At 39.5% G+C, this 12,406-nt stretch overlaps 1 protein-coding gene and 1 pseudogene across 1 annotated transcript; one reads left to right on the forward strand and one right to left on the reverse strand.

Annotated features, from left to right (window-relative positions):
- The first annotated feature begins 214 nt into the window (after positions 1–214).
- Positions 215–4,059, forward strand: LOC130409596 (protein phosphatase methylesterase 1-like; annotated as a pseudogene).
- Positions 4,060–4,943: 884 nt separating this feature from the next.
- Positions 4,944–10,770, reverse strand: rnf150b (ring finger protein 150b). Its single transcript, XM_056733866.1, has 7 exons — positions 10,037–10,770; positions 8,748–8,998; positions 8,351–8,422; positions 8,167–8,249; positions 6,910–7,006; positions 6,603–6,807; positions 4,944–6,420 (listed from the first exon to the last, which is right to left on the reverse strand). Exons 1-7 carry the CDS (start codon positions 10,485–10,487, stop codon positions 6,320–6,322), a joined length of 1,260 nt encoding a protein of 419 aa, XP_056589844.1. The 5' UTR covers positions 10,488–10,770; the 3' UTR covers positions 4,944–6,319.
- Between the last annotated feature and the right edge of the window lie 1,636 nt (positions 10,771–12,406).

Below are 12,406 nucleotides of genomic sequence, written 5' to 3' on the forward strand. Positions count from 1 at the left end.
AAAAACATCTGACTCTGAACCTCTGGAGACACTTCTGATCCAATCACAGTTTGATCCAGTGATGGCTGTCAGTTCCATCTGTGGGTTCTTTGTCTGAGAGTCCAGTGTTGTTGGTCCATGTGCTCACACGCTGTCTCACTCACTGTCTGTCTCCCAAACCCACTCCTCTCACCTGAGCCCTGATGCTGAGATCCACACCAACGCTTCCGTCAACATGTGGGAAGAAGACTTTGACACAGAGAAGTAAGTGTGTCAAGTGAAGTGCACGAGTTCATGATATAGTATTTTGTCATTTAAGGATAAAGACTTTTTAAGAATATTTAAAAAAAAAACCCAAAATATATGTGTCGTGATGTAATATTTCAAAGCTGAGCATAATTAGATAAATAATATATTAAAGGACATTTTTCCATGAGTTTCCAATATTTATATATTTACAGATCAATGTAGCATGTTAGTGGAGAGAAAATGAGACGTTTTATATTACTCCAGACAAAAATCTAAAGTCATTCCATGAGTCTTTGCTATTGTTTTTATACAAAGATGCAAAATATACTTCCAAGATCTTATTTTCCAAGCTTTTATTTTATAGCTTAAACTCTTACTGTACGTCAAACTAACCTGAGCAAAACACAATAAAGGAGAATCTTAAACAGAGTTTGTTGACAAAAATGACAATTCTGTAAATATCTCACCCATATGTGTGCAAACGTTCATGCGTTTATTCTTGTTGTTGCTGGTCAGAGGGGGTCTACCTCAAGTCAATCTAGACCAGTTCTGAGCTATTAGAAAAAGATATTCGATTCGCTTTGTCATGACAATTATAATAAACATCAGTAATCGTAGCACATAAAACATTGAATATAAAAAGTTGTTTTGTTTGTGCTAAATGCCTTAACTAAAAAAGCATACAGTAAGTGCAATAAAACTGATCTCATATAGCCAGTATGCAGTAAGTTTTTCTGTTTTTTGATTGAAAGAGTAGAAAAGAGATAGAAGTCAGATCTGATCAGTCAGGTGTTTCAGAAGATTAATTTATTATTCCCTGTCAATGTTAGTTCATGTCAACACAGTTATTCATGTTAATTCATGGTGTGTCAACTAATGTTAAAGGTGACAACGTTTGATTTTAATAATGTATTACTAAATGCTAAAATGAACGTGAACTAACATAAATAAAGGCTTTATTAGTACTGTTCATTGTTAGTTGATTTTAGCTAGTGCATTTAATAAGTGATAACCTTATTGTAAAGTGTTACCAGAATTATTTTAAGCTTTTAAGAACTGTGATATTTTCTGAACCGTTTTAGAATCTATATATGAATTCTGCCATTTATATTTGCTTGTGTGTGAGTGCGTGAGTGAATGAGTGAGTGTGTGTGCCCTGCGATGGGTTGGCACTCCATCCAGGGTGTATCCTGCCTTGATGCCCGATGACTCCTGAGATAGGCGCAGGCTCCCCGTGACCCGAGGTATTTCGGATAAGCGGTAGAAAATGGAATGGAATATTTGCTTGTGATGCTTACAAACAGCCCTAATAATGCATTGTGTTAATATCAGTAAATATTTTGTTTTAGATTAAATAAAACATTAACTCTATTTGTTATTATATACTAAGTTAGAAGGAATAATGCTGTGATTCTTAAAAAAAGCAACACTAGAAAATGGCTCAGGCCAAAATGAAAATGAATTTCTCTCTCTCTTTCAGTTATGGAGTGAGCACTGTGTCTTGGAATGATTACTTTGAAATGATGGATGATGTGGTTATGAGAAACTAAAGATATATCCTTCACACACACTTGTCAAATGTTTAAGAAGGACGTCCCACCGCTTCACATGCACGTCACTCTTTTCCACAAAACGAAAAGAAACCCTGAAATGATATTTTACATAAATTAAATAGAGGACTGTTAAGACATTTTTGTGACAGTTAATCAGTAATTGTTGTTGGTTGTAAGTTTTTCATTTATTCTCTTAATTTTGCTGTGAAATATGACATCAGAAGATGTTTGTCTGTGCATGATCTTGGTTTTCCTTGACCACCGTGTGTGTACAAATTTCGTGAATATAAAAGTAGACATGACGGCCCGCTGCTGGTGTTGCTTCATGATGGAGGACATTCAGCTCTGTCCTGGGCCGTTTTTACTGAAAGATATCACACAAATGCCAGCCAAATTTAAAACACCAAGCTTGTAACAATGCATTCTGGAATTGCTTTATTTCTGAAGTATACTGTTTGGCATTTCTATGATCCCTTGAAATGATCTATGATAGGCTATGAGGATTATGGTTTATGTCTCACCTGATGTTGTCTCTCTATCAACAGTCAGCAATGACCAGCCGAGTCACATGACAGGTTCTGGCTATGGATAGGGGTCACGGTAAGGTCAAAGTTCAAATTGGGTCAAAGAACAGAAAAGTGTGTTATATTATTAAAAGAGATGTAACTCAGGTCAGGCATGATGATCTCTCCACACAAACCATGTCCAGGTAACACACACACATTAACAAGCTGTAGCATTAATGTTGTGCATTAACTCTAACCAATCCTCTCTCACTCCCACAGAGACGTAGCCAATGTAGTGCGGCAACATACAGAGAGATCCCGCCCCCTATAATCCTGGTAGTCACAGTATGGGCGGAGCTATAGCGGTGCATGCAACCGTGGAAGACTGCTGCCCTCCGTGGTCAGACTGGTCGCCATCGATGCATTTGAGGGATTTCTTTTATCACTTACTTTATCATTTATCTCTTATGTTTTATGTCTTACATCATACATTTCTAATAGGGCAGGGGGATTTTTTAAATATTAGATTTTATGAAGATCCAAATGACAGATAGCTCGTCTATCAAATATCGTCGATAATGTCATTTTAAATCTCATCATTATCAAAACGGCGACAATAAGCAACAAGGTTGTGAAAAGAGACAGAAGATATCACAAAATATCCAAATAATGCTTTTTTCAATTGGGGAATAAAACATCTAATTTTTTCATAGTTCTATTTATCAAGCGCCTGTAAAGAATAGAAAGATCTTGGGATGTGAGCATAGTATTGGCCTAGCACCCAGCGCCTAAATTTCTAAGCGAAATAAAGCTGCAAAAGTATAACATTTTAAAGTTTAAAGTGAACTACCAAGAGACAAAGTTGGAAAAACTAAACGATTGATCTGAGAACTAGGCCAAAGATTTGAATTTGTTCTCTCTCATCTGGTAACGCCATGGACATCCTGCACAGCATGCAGAACTTTCTCAGAGGACGACCCAAATCCTTCAAATTATTGATCACGCCATCGAATGTAGGATAATAGACAAATCTCTCTCTTACTGTTCGAAAATCTCTCTAGAATCTGCAATATTTCAAATAATCATCATTTCTCTATTGTCATGTTAAGGTGTGATTCATGTACAGAAAAAATAGTTTCTCTTTGCAGTGTGAAAAGTGGACAGATCAGAAATCTGGAATCTGCTAAAGTCTCTATTGTGGGACAAGTGAGATTGTAAACGTCTGCTCACACGTCTCCATGTTTTACACTCAAGCTCACGTCCATCTCATAAAATAAATCTCTCTCTTCAGCACACACACAAACACAGGTGTGAGGTCGAGGAGGGCGAGGAGGCGGAGCCTGTGAGTCCAGAAACTGAGAGTATAGCGGAGGCCGGGCCACAAGGAGTTGAGCATCAAGCTGAGAGCATCACATCAGCAGAGCTGAGTCCCTCTGAGAAACACACACTGAAAACCTGCTCCTGTGGATGAGTATTTACACCAACACATCCTTATATACATTACTGAACGAGTGGATTACAAATGTGAACGTTATTTTCAACCCAAATCTTTCAACCTGAACTTGATAAACACAATCAATATGTGTGTGTGTGATTATTGCAGCCCTTAAGTGTGAACAGCTGGAGAACTGATCCGTCTAAAACAGAGAAATACTGAGACGGCTGGTTCAGAGGAATATCAAACATCCTGCAACATCCCTAAACTCTTGCTGCTGAAAGGCAAGAGACACGACCAAAAATCACTGATCCACAAGAACACAACCAAACATTAAGTGATCTACAAGATAATAAGCAACAACATATTTTTTGTCTTTGTGCAAGCAAGTATAATAGAAATAAATATATGGGACATTGTTTAGTTTCATAAATAAATCCATCAATTATTTAGTTGATTTAGTTGAAGAATATCATTCATGTTTATGCAAGAAAGTAAGACGTTGTAAACAGAAAAATATGATTAGACTATTAAAGTTCAGTGTAAAATGTTCTGTGTGTTCAGGCTTTGATTGACTGGACAGAGATCTGAACATTGGACAAATGAAGGGTGAGTTAAAGTGTTGATCAATAGAGAATGTGAAGCTATACCACGCTGTGATGAATGCTGCGCCATCTTGTGAGGATCGCTGCTAGTGCATTCAATGTAGTGTTTTGTTTTTTCTTGTTTGATTACAAAATATAACTATGGTAGGTCCATCTTGCTGTGTTAAAAACTGGAATAACAGTTCCTCACATCCGTTCATGAGGTGTATTTCTCTTACCTGAAAATGATTCTATACTGTCGATTCACTGTTCAAAACTTTTGCTTTGAATCTGTGTTGCAAGTCTGATGTTCTCCTTTTCCTCAGATGAAGAACACCGACACAAAAACAGGCATGTTTTCCATCATCTCTCTAAATCACATATAACAACACGATAAACTTTCTCAGCAAATCCAGGACATAATATTCAACTCTTCTGACTGTCGTTTTAAAATATTTGAATGTTAAGTAATTGACTCGATGTTAGAGCTTCATGTCATTACAATGGAATTGTCTTTAAAACAAATGGAAGGAACTGCATCTTTGTAACATCAGATGAGTTAGATTGTGTTTTTATAGACATGCTGCTCAGCAAACACTGTACAGTGTAAATCAAAAGACAAAACTTTCACACAAAAAAACATACATTCAAATTTATTAATATTCAAAGCACTGTCTAACTGAAACACGTGCAAAATATTAACCATGGGAACAAAACGCAACTGTATGTGCGTTTATCACAAAAGAAGGGTGAAATACTGTGTGTATTTGTGTGTGTGAGAGAGGTTATTTGTGTTGCGTCTATAATAATAACTGTGTGATGTGTGTGTAAATATACAAATCTCGTAATCTGAATACCAAATGAAATTCAACCTTTAAATACATAAAGTGCATGACAGAAACTTTGCAATCAAGGAGAAAATGAACGACAAAACCTATTCTCCTATTTACAATACACAGTTAAACCAAATGAGTAAGAATGAGTTGCAGATACACACACACACACGCATGAAACCGCCGTCATCATTTACTCTCACCCTCATCTCTCTGATGACCCATATACTGCTTTCTCTGTCAAATGCAAAGCAGAAGATTTGCATTTTTAATGCAGCTTGTCTGTAAAACCAAAGATGGCTTAAGTAATGCACACACACTCGCTTTCAAGATACAGTCAGACTTTTTTTTAAAGACTTTAAAGACATTTTCTTGTGTTCCTTGAAGAGGAAAACCGCACGTGTGAGTTTGGTGTACACGAGGGTGAAAACACAATGACGGAGATTTTCATTTGTGCGTGAATGATCTCTTTAAATGGAATCCACTAGAATCCAAACACAGGTGGACAGGACATGTGGCATGCATGGCAAACATCACATGACCCACTCCACAGAATCCCAAGATAACTTTCTAGAAAGCTCCACGGTTCCTTTTTTAACACACACGTAGAATCAACAATGTCCATCTCGCCAGCGGCCTTCGGTCAAATCCAAGCACTCAGACGTGCGTCTCCGATACTGCCAGTCTTTTAATCCTGCACAACTCAAACATCTCTGTAGAAAAATAAACCGACTTTACTTCAGATTCAAAATAGTCTTTAGCGTGTTCTTCTCTGGATCTCAGAGATGACAGAAATACAGGCAGCGAACGTCACGACGATAGGGAAGGGAGGAGGAGGCGATCTGATTGTCGAGCAGAGCGGAATGAATTGTCTGCCAATACTGAACAAGTGCTTTAACTCAAGTGCATTCTCTTGCTGGCACTCTTGCGTGCACACTTTGGGGCTCTGGCCATTTTAGGAGAGGGAACCCTGCTTTACAGGAAGAAATAGGAAGGGGAACTGTCGTCTGAGGGTCAGGGTGTGTGTATGACGGGCAGTGTGTGTTATATTATCACCAGCCAAAATTCCACTCAGATTAAAGCCCATTCAACCTGTCGAAGCCCATCGCCGTGGTCACCCATTCCGGTCGCCATGGGCAAACCGAACTACTGATGTGTAACATGAGTGGGTGTGGCTAGATCAGCACTTCGGGTCGTCAGGGGGCGTGTCAATGTCCGAGTGTCCCGGCATTATAGCGAGCGAGCATTCAGAACTGCCACTGGCTATCGGCTGTAGTTCACCTATAGAGAAAAAAAGCAGATGATCTAGTAAGCATGCTTCTCCTAAATGTTCAAATCCAAAATTAAATGTTGGAAATTGTAAAGGTGGTCAGATGGTAGGAAATTTATCAATTTTTATAAATGTTTTTTAATTAATACAAACAAACGAAGAACAAATTTGTTCACAAATCACACACACTTACTTTGCTCGGTTGGGAAAGTGTCCTGTGAAAGAGTTTCAGAGTCCAAGAGGACCTGAGGGAGACCCACCATCCTGACACCAGGGTCCCGCCCACCGGTGACATCGCCCACCGTGACATCATCAGTCATCACCATGGCGTTGAGAGCAACCCCCCCGACAGCGAGCTCATAGTCCATAGGAAACTCATTTAGACATTCTGCGCTGGACTGCACAACAGAGAAAGTCACACAACAGAGTTAAACACGGCATTCATTTAAACACAAATCATTTGTCTAGATTCAGTGAAAGACTAGATATCAAACACCAACCGTAAGGCCGAGAGCTTTGAGAATGTTCATTTTACACATGGGACACGTGCGATGATCCACCAACCAGGGGTCAACACAACCTTTGTGAAAGAGATGCCTGAGAGAGAAACCGAGAGAGATGAAATTAAAACATCCATATACAATATATCCAAACACAGGAATTCATCTAGCCAAGTTCTTTTTTCATTGTTGTGACAATAGCTGTTTCATTATATCAAAACACCATCATTGAACAGCTATTGGGTCATTCTGTGTCAAATAAACCATTTTGGAAACTTCCACTAAAATTGTACTTTTGACAGCTCTTTGTCTGGATAAAGAAATATTGAAATTATGTAAAAAGGAAAAATACTAAATGTCATGTTCATGTATTAATAGTAATCCAGTATTTTGTAGAGGGGGTGATAATGTCTCCTAAAATTTCCATCCAAATTAGAGCAGGTGAAAAAGATGTCAGCATCATTATTTTACTTTCACACAGACTGGCAGATCTGAATCCTTGTCACGTTAACCAGCAATGGTGACAGTTTGTAACTCAAAAACCATTCAGAGCATCCTTTTAAATTTAGCTTTTTTAATAAGTGTGTCCTTTGATATGATCATTTTAAAGAACATATTTAGTCCTCTCCCAAGTATTCAAAGTAGCTCTATGTGCAATTGGATAATTGCACAAAAAGCAAATGCGAGTCAATTTGAAAACGTGTTATATTTAAAGAAGAGGGTCTGAATAACAAAAATAAAAACAAACAATCCACAACTGTATTTTCTTTCCTTCCTGAAGCAATCAACGTCATCATTAAAAGCAACAGAGAGCAAAAAATACAGTGTAAAGGTCAAGGCACATGATCTTGCTCTCAAAAGTTTATTGACACCTGTTTCTGTGAAGTACTTCTTTCTCTGGGGACAGAATGATTCACATCAACAATCAAAAATGCAGCTTGACATCGCACATTTTTAACATGGTATCGAGCAAACAAGCTCTCCTGAAACCAAACTATTCAATTCCATTCCTGAAGAACTCATGAGCTCATAGCATCTGATGATACACACCTGGACCAGCTCATCCGGGTCTTCAGGTTTGCATGTTTATGACGTGTGTTAGCATGTGTGGATTTCAATAGCATCATGTCACATCATCTTTCCATCTCAACACAAAACTATCAGTGGAGTAAGTGTGCTGTTAAACATACACATCTTCTCCATTTAAAAGGTTCATGACAAACGACTTTACACCAGGAGGATCTCGTGCGCATTTACCTGCACGGCAAGATTCTCACCACGTCGTTCGGCTTATATCCCTCGATACACACGGCACAGTTATCGAAATCACATTCTGTCTCCTGAAGAGAAAACAACAAACAAACAAGCCATAATGTGTGAATACAAAACAAAGGTGGATGATTTTAATACCAGTAGACATCAATCGTTTATTGTTGTTCACCTGATCGCCTTTCCTGATGGTCCGCACCTGTAACTGGCTGATGGCTTTTTTGGCAGCGTCCCCCAGTCTCCTCTAACCAATCAGAAGAGAGAACTCTAATGAAAACCTCTCTCACTCTTTCTCATTACCTTTAAAAGACACGGCGCACTTATTAAAGCCTCGGATGGCTTCAGGCTCCAGATGAAAGTTTTCCTGATGCCTGTAATCACGTGTGAAGGCCTCAAACGACCAGAAACACACAAGAAGGGCATTGTGTCTGGTTGTAACACAATGCCCTTGTGCGATTATTCAGTGTGTCAAATGCAAAGCAATGGTTATGTGACCCCTATGACATTACTAACATCACTGATGCAGTTATGGGTTTGGGCACTTTAAACAGTGCGTTGTGTTGTTGTACCTGGTTGCGGTCTCTGGCGTTGGCGTATCTGAAGCGCTGGATGTAGTAAAAGACGAGCCAGGCCAAAGAGATGATCATGAGGATGATGAAGGAGATGGAGACGAAGACCACGGAGGTGCGGCTGACGTATTTCTGGAGGTTCCGTGTTCCTATGGTGATGTGCATGGTGACTGTGATGTTTCGCTCGAGGAGCAGAACCAGCTCACGACCCTTCGGCTCTGGAATCATGATGGCCACCACATCACCAGTGCCTGAAAGAGGGATCACACGTCTGGTTCGTTGGTTTTAAATATTCTTTTTTAGGGGAAACCGAGCTTATGATATTCTGAACATAATTTAAAAAATGAAACCGAAACTTCTGAAAACACCTCCCTAACTCAAAGATTAAGATAGTAGGCGAGAACAAAGACCAGAACTGAACCGGTTACATGTTTTTACATTTCTTGAGAGAGAGAAATGTAAAGCGTTGGATCTGTCATATATATGAGTGATTTAAAGCTTTGAGGTGTAGAATGAGCAGAATGCTGATGTGACTTTTCTGGTCCGGCCTGAACATCACGTCTTTCTTTAAAACATCATTCATGACTTCCAGATGTGATTTAACACTAACACAGATGGACGACTGGAAACTCTGTTCTGAAGTTCACCAAGCACACCATCACATCCTGACAAATGCTCTTATTCAGATCTTATTCTGCTGATCCTGATGGGCCAGAAGTTCACAGGTGTGCTTGCCCTGTCTAACATGGCACATTTTGTAGAAAGCTATTTTTATATTTCAGTTTTATTGACACTGGAAATGTTCTTTGTTACCTGAAGATTCCAACCCAACAGCAAGACACAAAGGAATAAAATCCAAAGCGTAAAATAAAAATCAAATATAAAGAGAGAAGCAGCCGTAAATCTATTGGGAAGAAGACATAAAAAATCTGAAAAGGCTACAAATAAACACGCATGCACCATCATCACTGCTCATAACCACACACGCATGTACCATCATCCCACATAACCAAACATACATCTTAACTGCTCATAACCAAAACCACGCTTCCTTGCTTGCTTGCATGCATCATCATCATCATCATCCCTCATAACCACACATGCGATGGAAACCTCTCTGCATACAGCTCATAATAACCACACATGCATGCATCATCTTCACTCATAAGCACACATGCATGCACCAGTATCATCTTCATCATTCATAACCACACACACCTGCACAATCATCCCTCACAGCCACACATGAATGCACGGTCACCATCACTCATGACCACTAATGCATGTACCTGGATGCGGCATTGTTATGGTCTCATTGGAGTTGGAAGATCCCACGTTGAATATGACCACGGCGGACGCGTTGTGTCCCACAGCATGTTTGATTTTATCCTTAAACGTGCAGTTTCCCGGGCTGATAAGCGCGATCCACGCGCCGGGTCTCCGGGGCACGAACCTGGTGTTGGGGTCGCAAGCGTGTCTGTCCTGTGGAGCGGCGGGCATCGCCAGCACGCCCCTGGCCTCGCGCTTCAGCGCGTGCTCGCCGTAACGGCCGCACTCCGTTTTCTCCGTTCGGACCTCGGACGTGTCCGGATCCTCGTACGTGATGTTCACGAACGCCGTGTACCATTCCTCCTTCTCCGCCACCGTAAAGTCCAAACACAGCAGATGCACGAAACAGAAAGACAGCAGCCAGGTGGACAGGGCCAAACTACGACAAGCTTGAATCACGGATAACGCCATACTGTTATTTATTGTTGTTGTTATGCTCGCGCGCTCACTCCATAATCTTTCTTTGTGCGGCTCGGACTCGCTACGCGGCGCGATATTCGGTAGCCTTCATTAAAGCATATAAACAACCCACTTACACGCAAGAATAGTTTGTTTAGCAAAGTCGAGAGCCTGTTGCGCGCGTGAGAAACGCGCAGGTCGGGTGTAAACGCGAGAAAAAGACGCGAGACGGCAGCATGATGTTGAATGTGTACGGCCTTCAGCTGCTGCGGTTAAAAGCAGAGGGAAACAAGAAACAGCGCCCGCTAACGGCAGAGCGAAGAACAGCAGGAGTGACAAGGGACTGCCGCAAAATTACACCTAATCAGTTATTTGTAACGTGTCAACAATTTAAGATTAAATCCTGTTCTGGAATTAACCTGGCGGTGGCATTTTACCTTGATAATGACATTTTAACCTTATAAAATAAATTATGTTTATCTACAATGCCATCTATTCTAAAACCAGGTGTGTATTTCTTTCCGTCTATACTGTTTGTTATAAATGACTTTTCAACAATGCTTAACTCTAAAAACATTATAATTGTAAATATATGTAATTGCAATATACTAAATGAAATGGACTGCAGTAAAGATGCTTTTGGCTACCTTGGAGTTAGGGAGTATCATACATTTTCCCTTATTGTGAGATATTACACAATTTTTCTGGCTCCGTATGTGTTTAAAAAAGTCAGAAAGGTCTCTGGTGTGTCCTGCTGATGTCACCACGCAACATGAGCAGCAGGTGACGCAATTGGGAAACCGTCTCATTTCACTTCGATTTTTGGTCTATTGAGGCTGCATGCTTTGAAGGACAAGTCCTCGTTTTTGCAGCCAACGAATAGGGACACAGCTTGTGTGTGCGTGACTAAATGTTGAGAAATGAAGGTCAGGTTTGGGTGGTCTGGTTATGTGAAATAACTGCTCAACAATAACACACAGCCATCCACATGTGACAGCAGATTGAACTAAAGAAGTCAAGAGAGAAAGATCTTATTTGATAAGTTTTGATTTCAGGTTGATAAGTCGTGGTCGAAAGTAACTCAGCGATTTACTCAGAGCCTGAACTTCATCACGTTCAGCACGCAACCTTTGACCTTGTTGCTGAATTTCACATGATTTCGTCATCGTTTCCCGCGGTTAATTCCGGAAAACAGTTTTCGGAATGTAAATTTCTGAAGATGTGCTTTTTTCTTATTAAAAGTTGTGTTTCTCGTTTCATGTGTCACAGTAATGATCCATCTACAGGTGATTCAGTGCTATAACACATCATGAAGTTTGCCTTGTCAGAGTTTTCATTGTAAAAGTCAATCGGGTTTGAATGTCAGGAGTTCCTGTCGGGACAAAAGTAACACTTTCGTCTCTTCGCTAATGTAATTAGATTATGCTGATTTAATTTGAAAATTTAAATGAAAGGAAATTTTACACTTTTTTTGCAAAGATAAAAGACATAAGTTGTTTGCAGTTACATATGAACAAAGTCATGGTCAGTTAAACTAATAAGTAACTCAAAAAAAGTTACTTTCAGTAGGGACGAAGGGTTACTTTCGTCCCTACTGATGGGGTCGAAAGTAACATTGTGCAAATTATCTTCAAAGTGAAATTATACAAAAACAATTCAACATTTGAACAAAATGCCACATGGTATTGCTAGACCACACTTGTGAGGACCACAACAAAAAATATATCACTTTCTAAAAAATTATCTTAATTTGTCTTTTTTATATAATGCTACTTTCGTCCCTGCTTTCCCTACAGTATTTAAATCTATGAATGAATACTTCATCGTGAGATACTGTCTGTCAACAGATAGCGATATTTACATATTCATACATTATTTCAATGGTCAATACACTGACAAAACAATTTTAAATCATTCAAACACCAAGTGTC

The sequence above is a fragment of the Triplophysa dalaica genome, chromosome 20 (assembly GCF_015846415.1).
Source record: "Triplophysa dalaica isolate WHDGS20190420 chromosome 20, ASM1584641v1, whole genome shotgun sequence".
Lineage (NCBI taxonomy): Eukaryota > Metazoa > Chordata > Actinopteri > Cypriniformes > Nemacheilidae > Triplophysa > Triplophysa dalaica.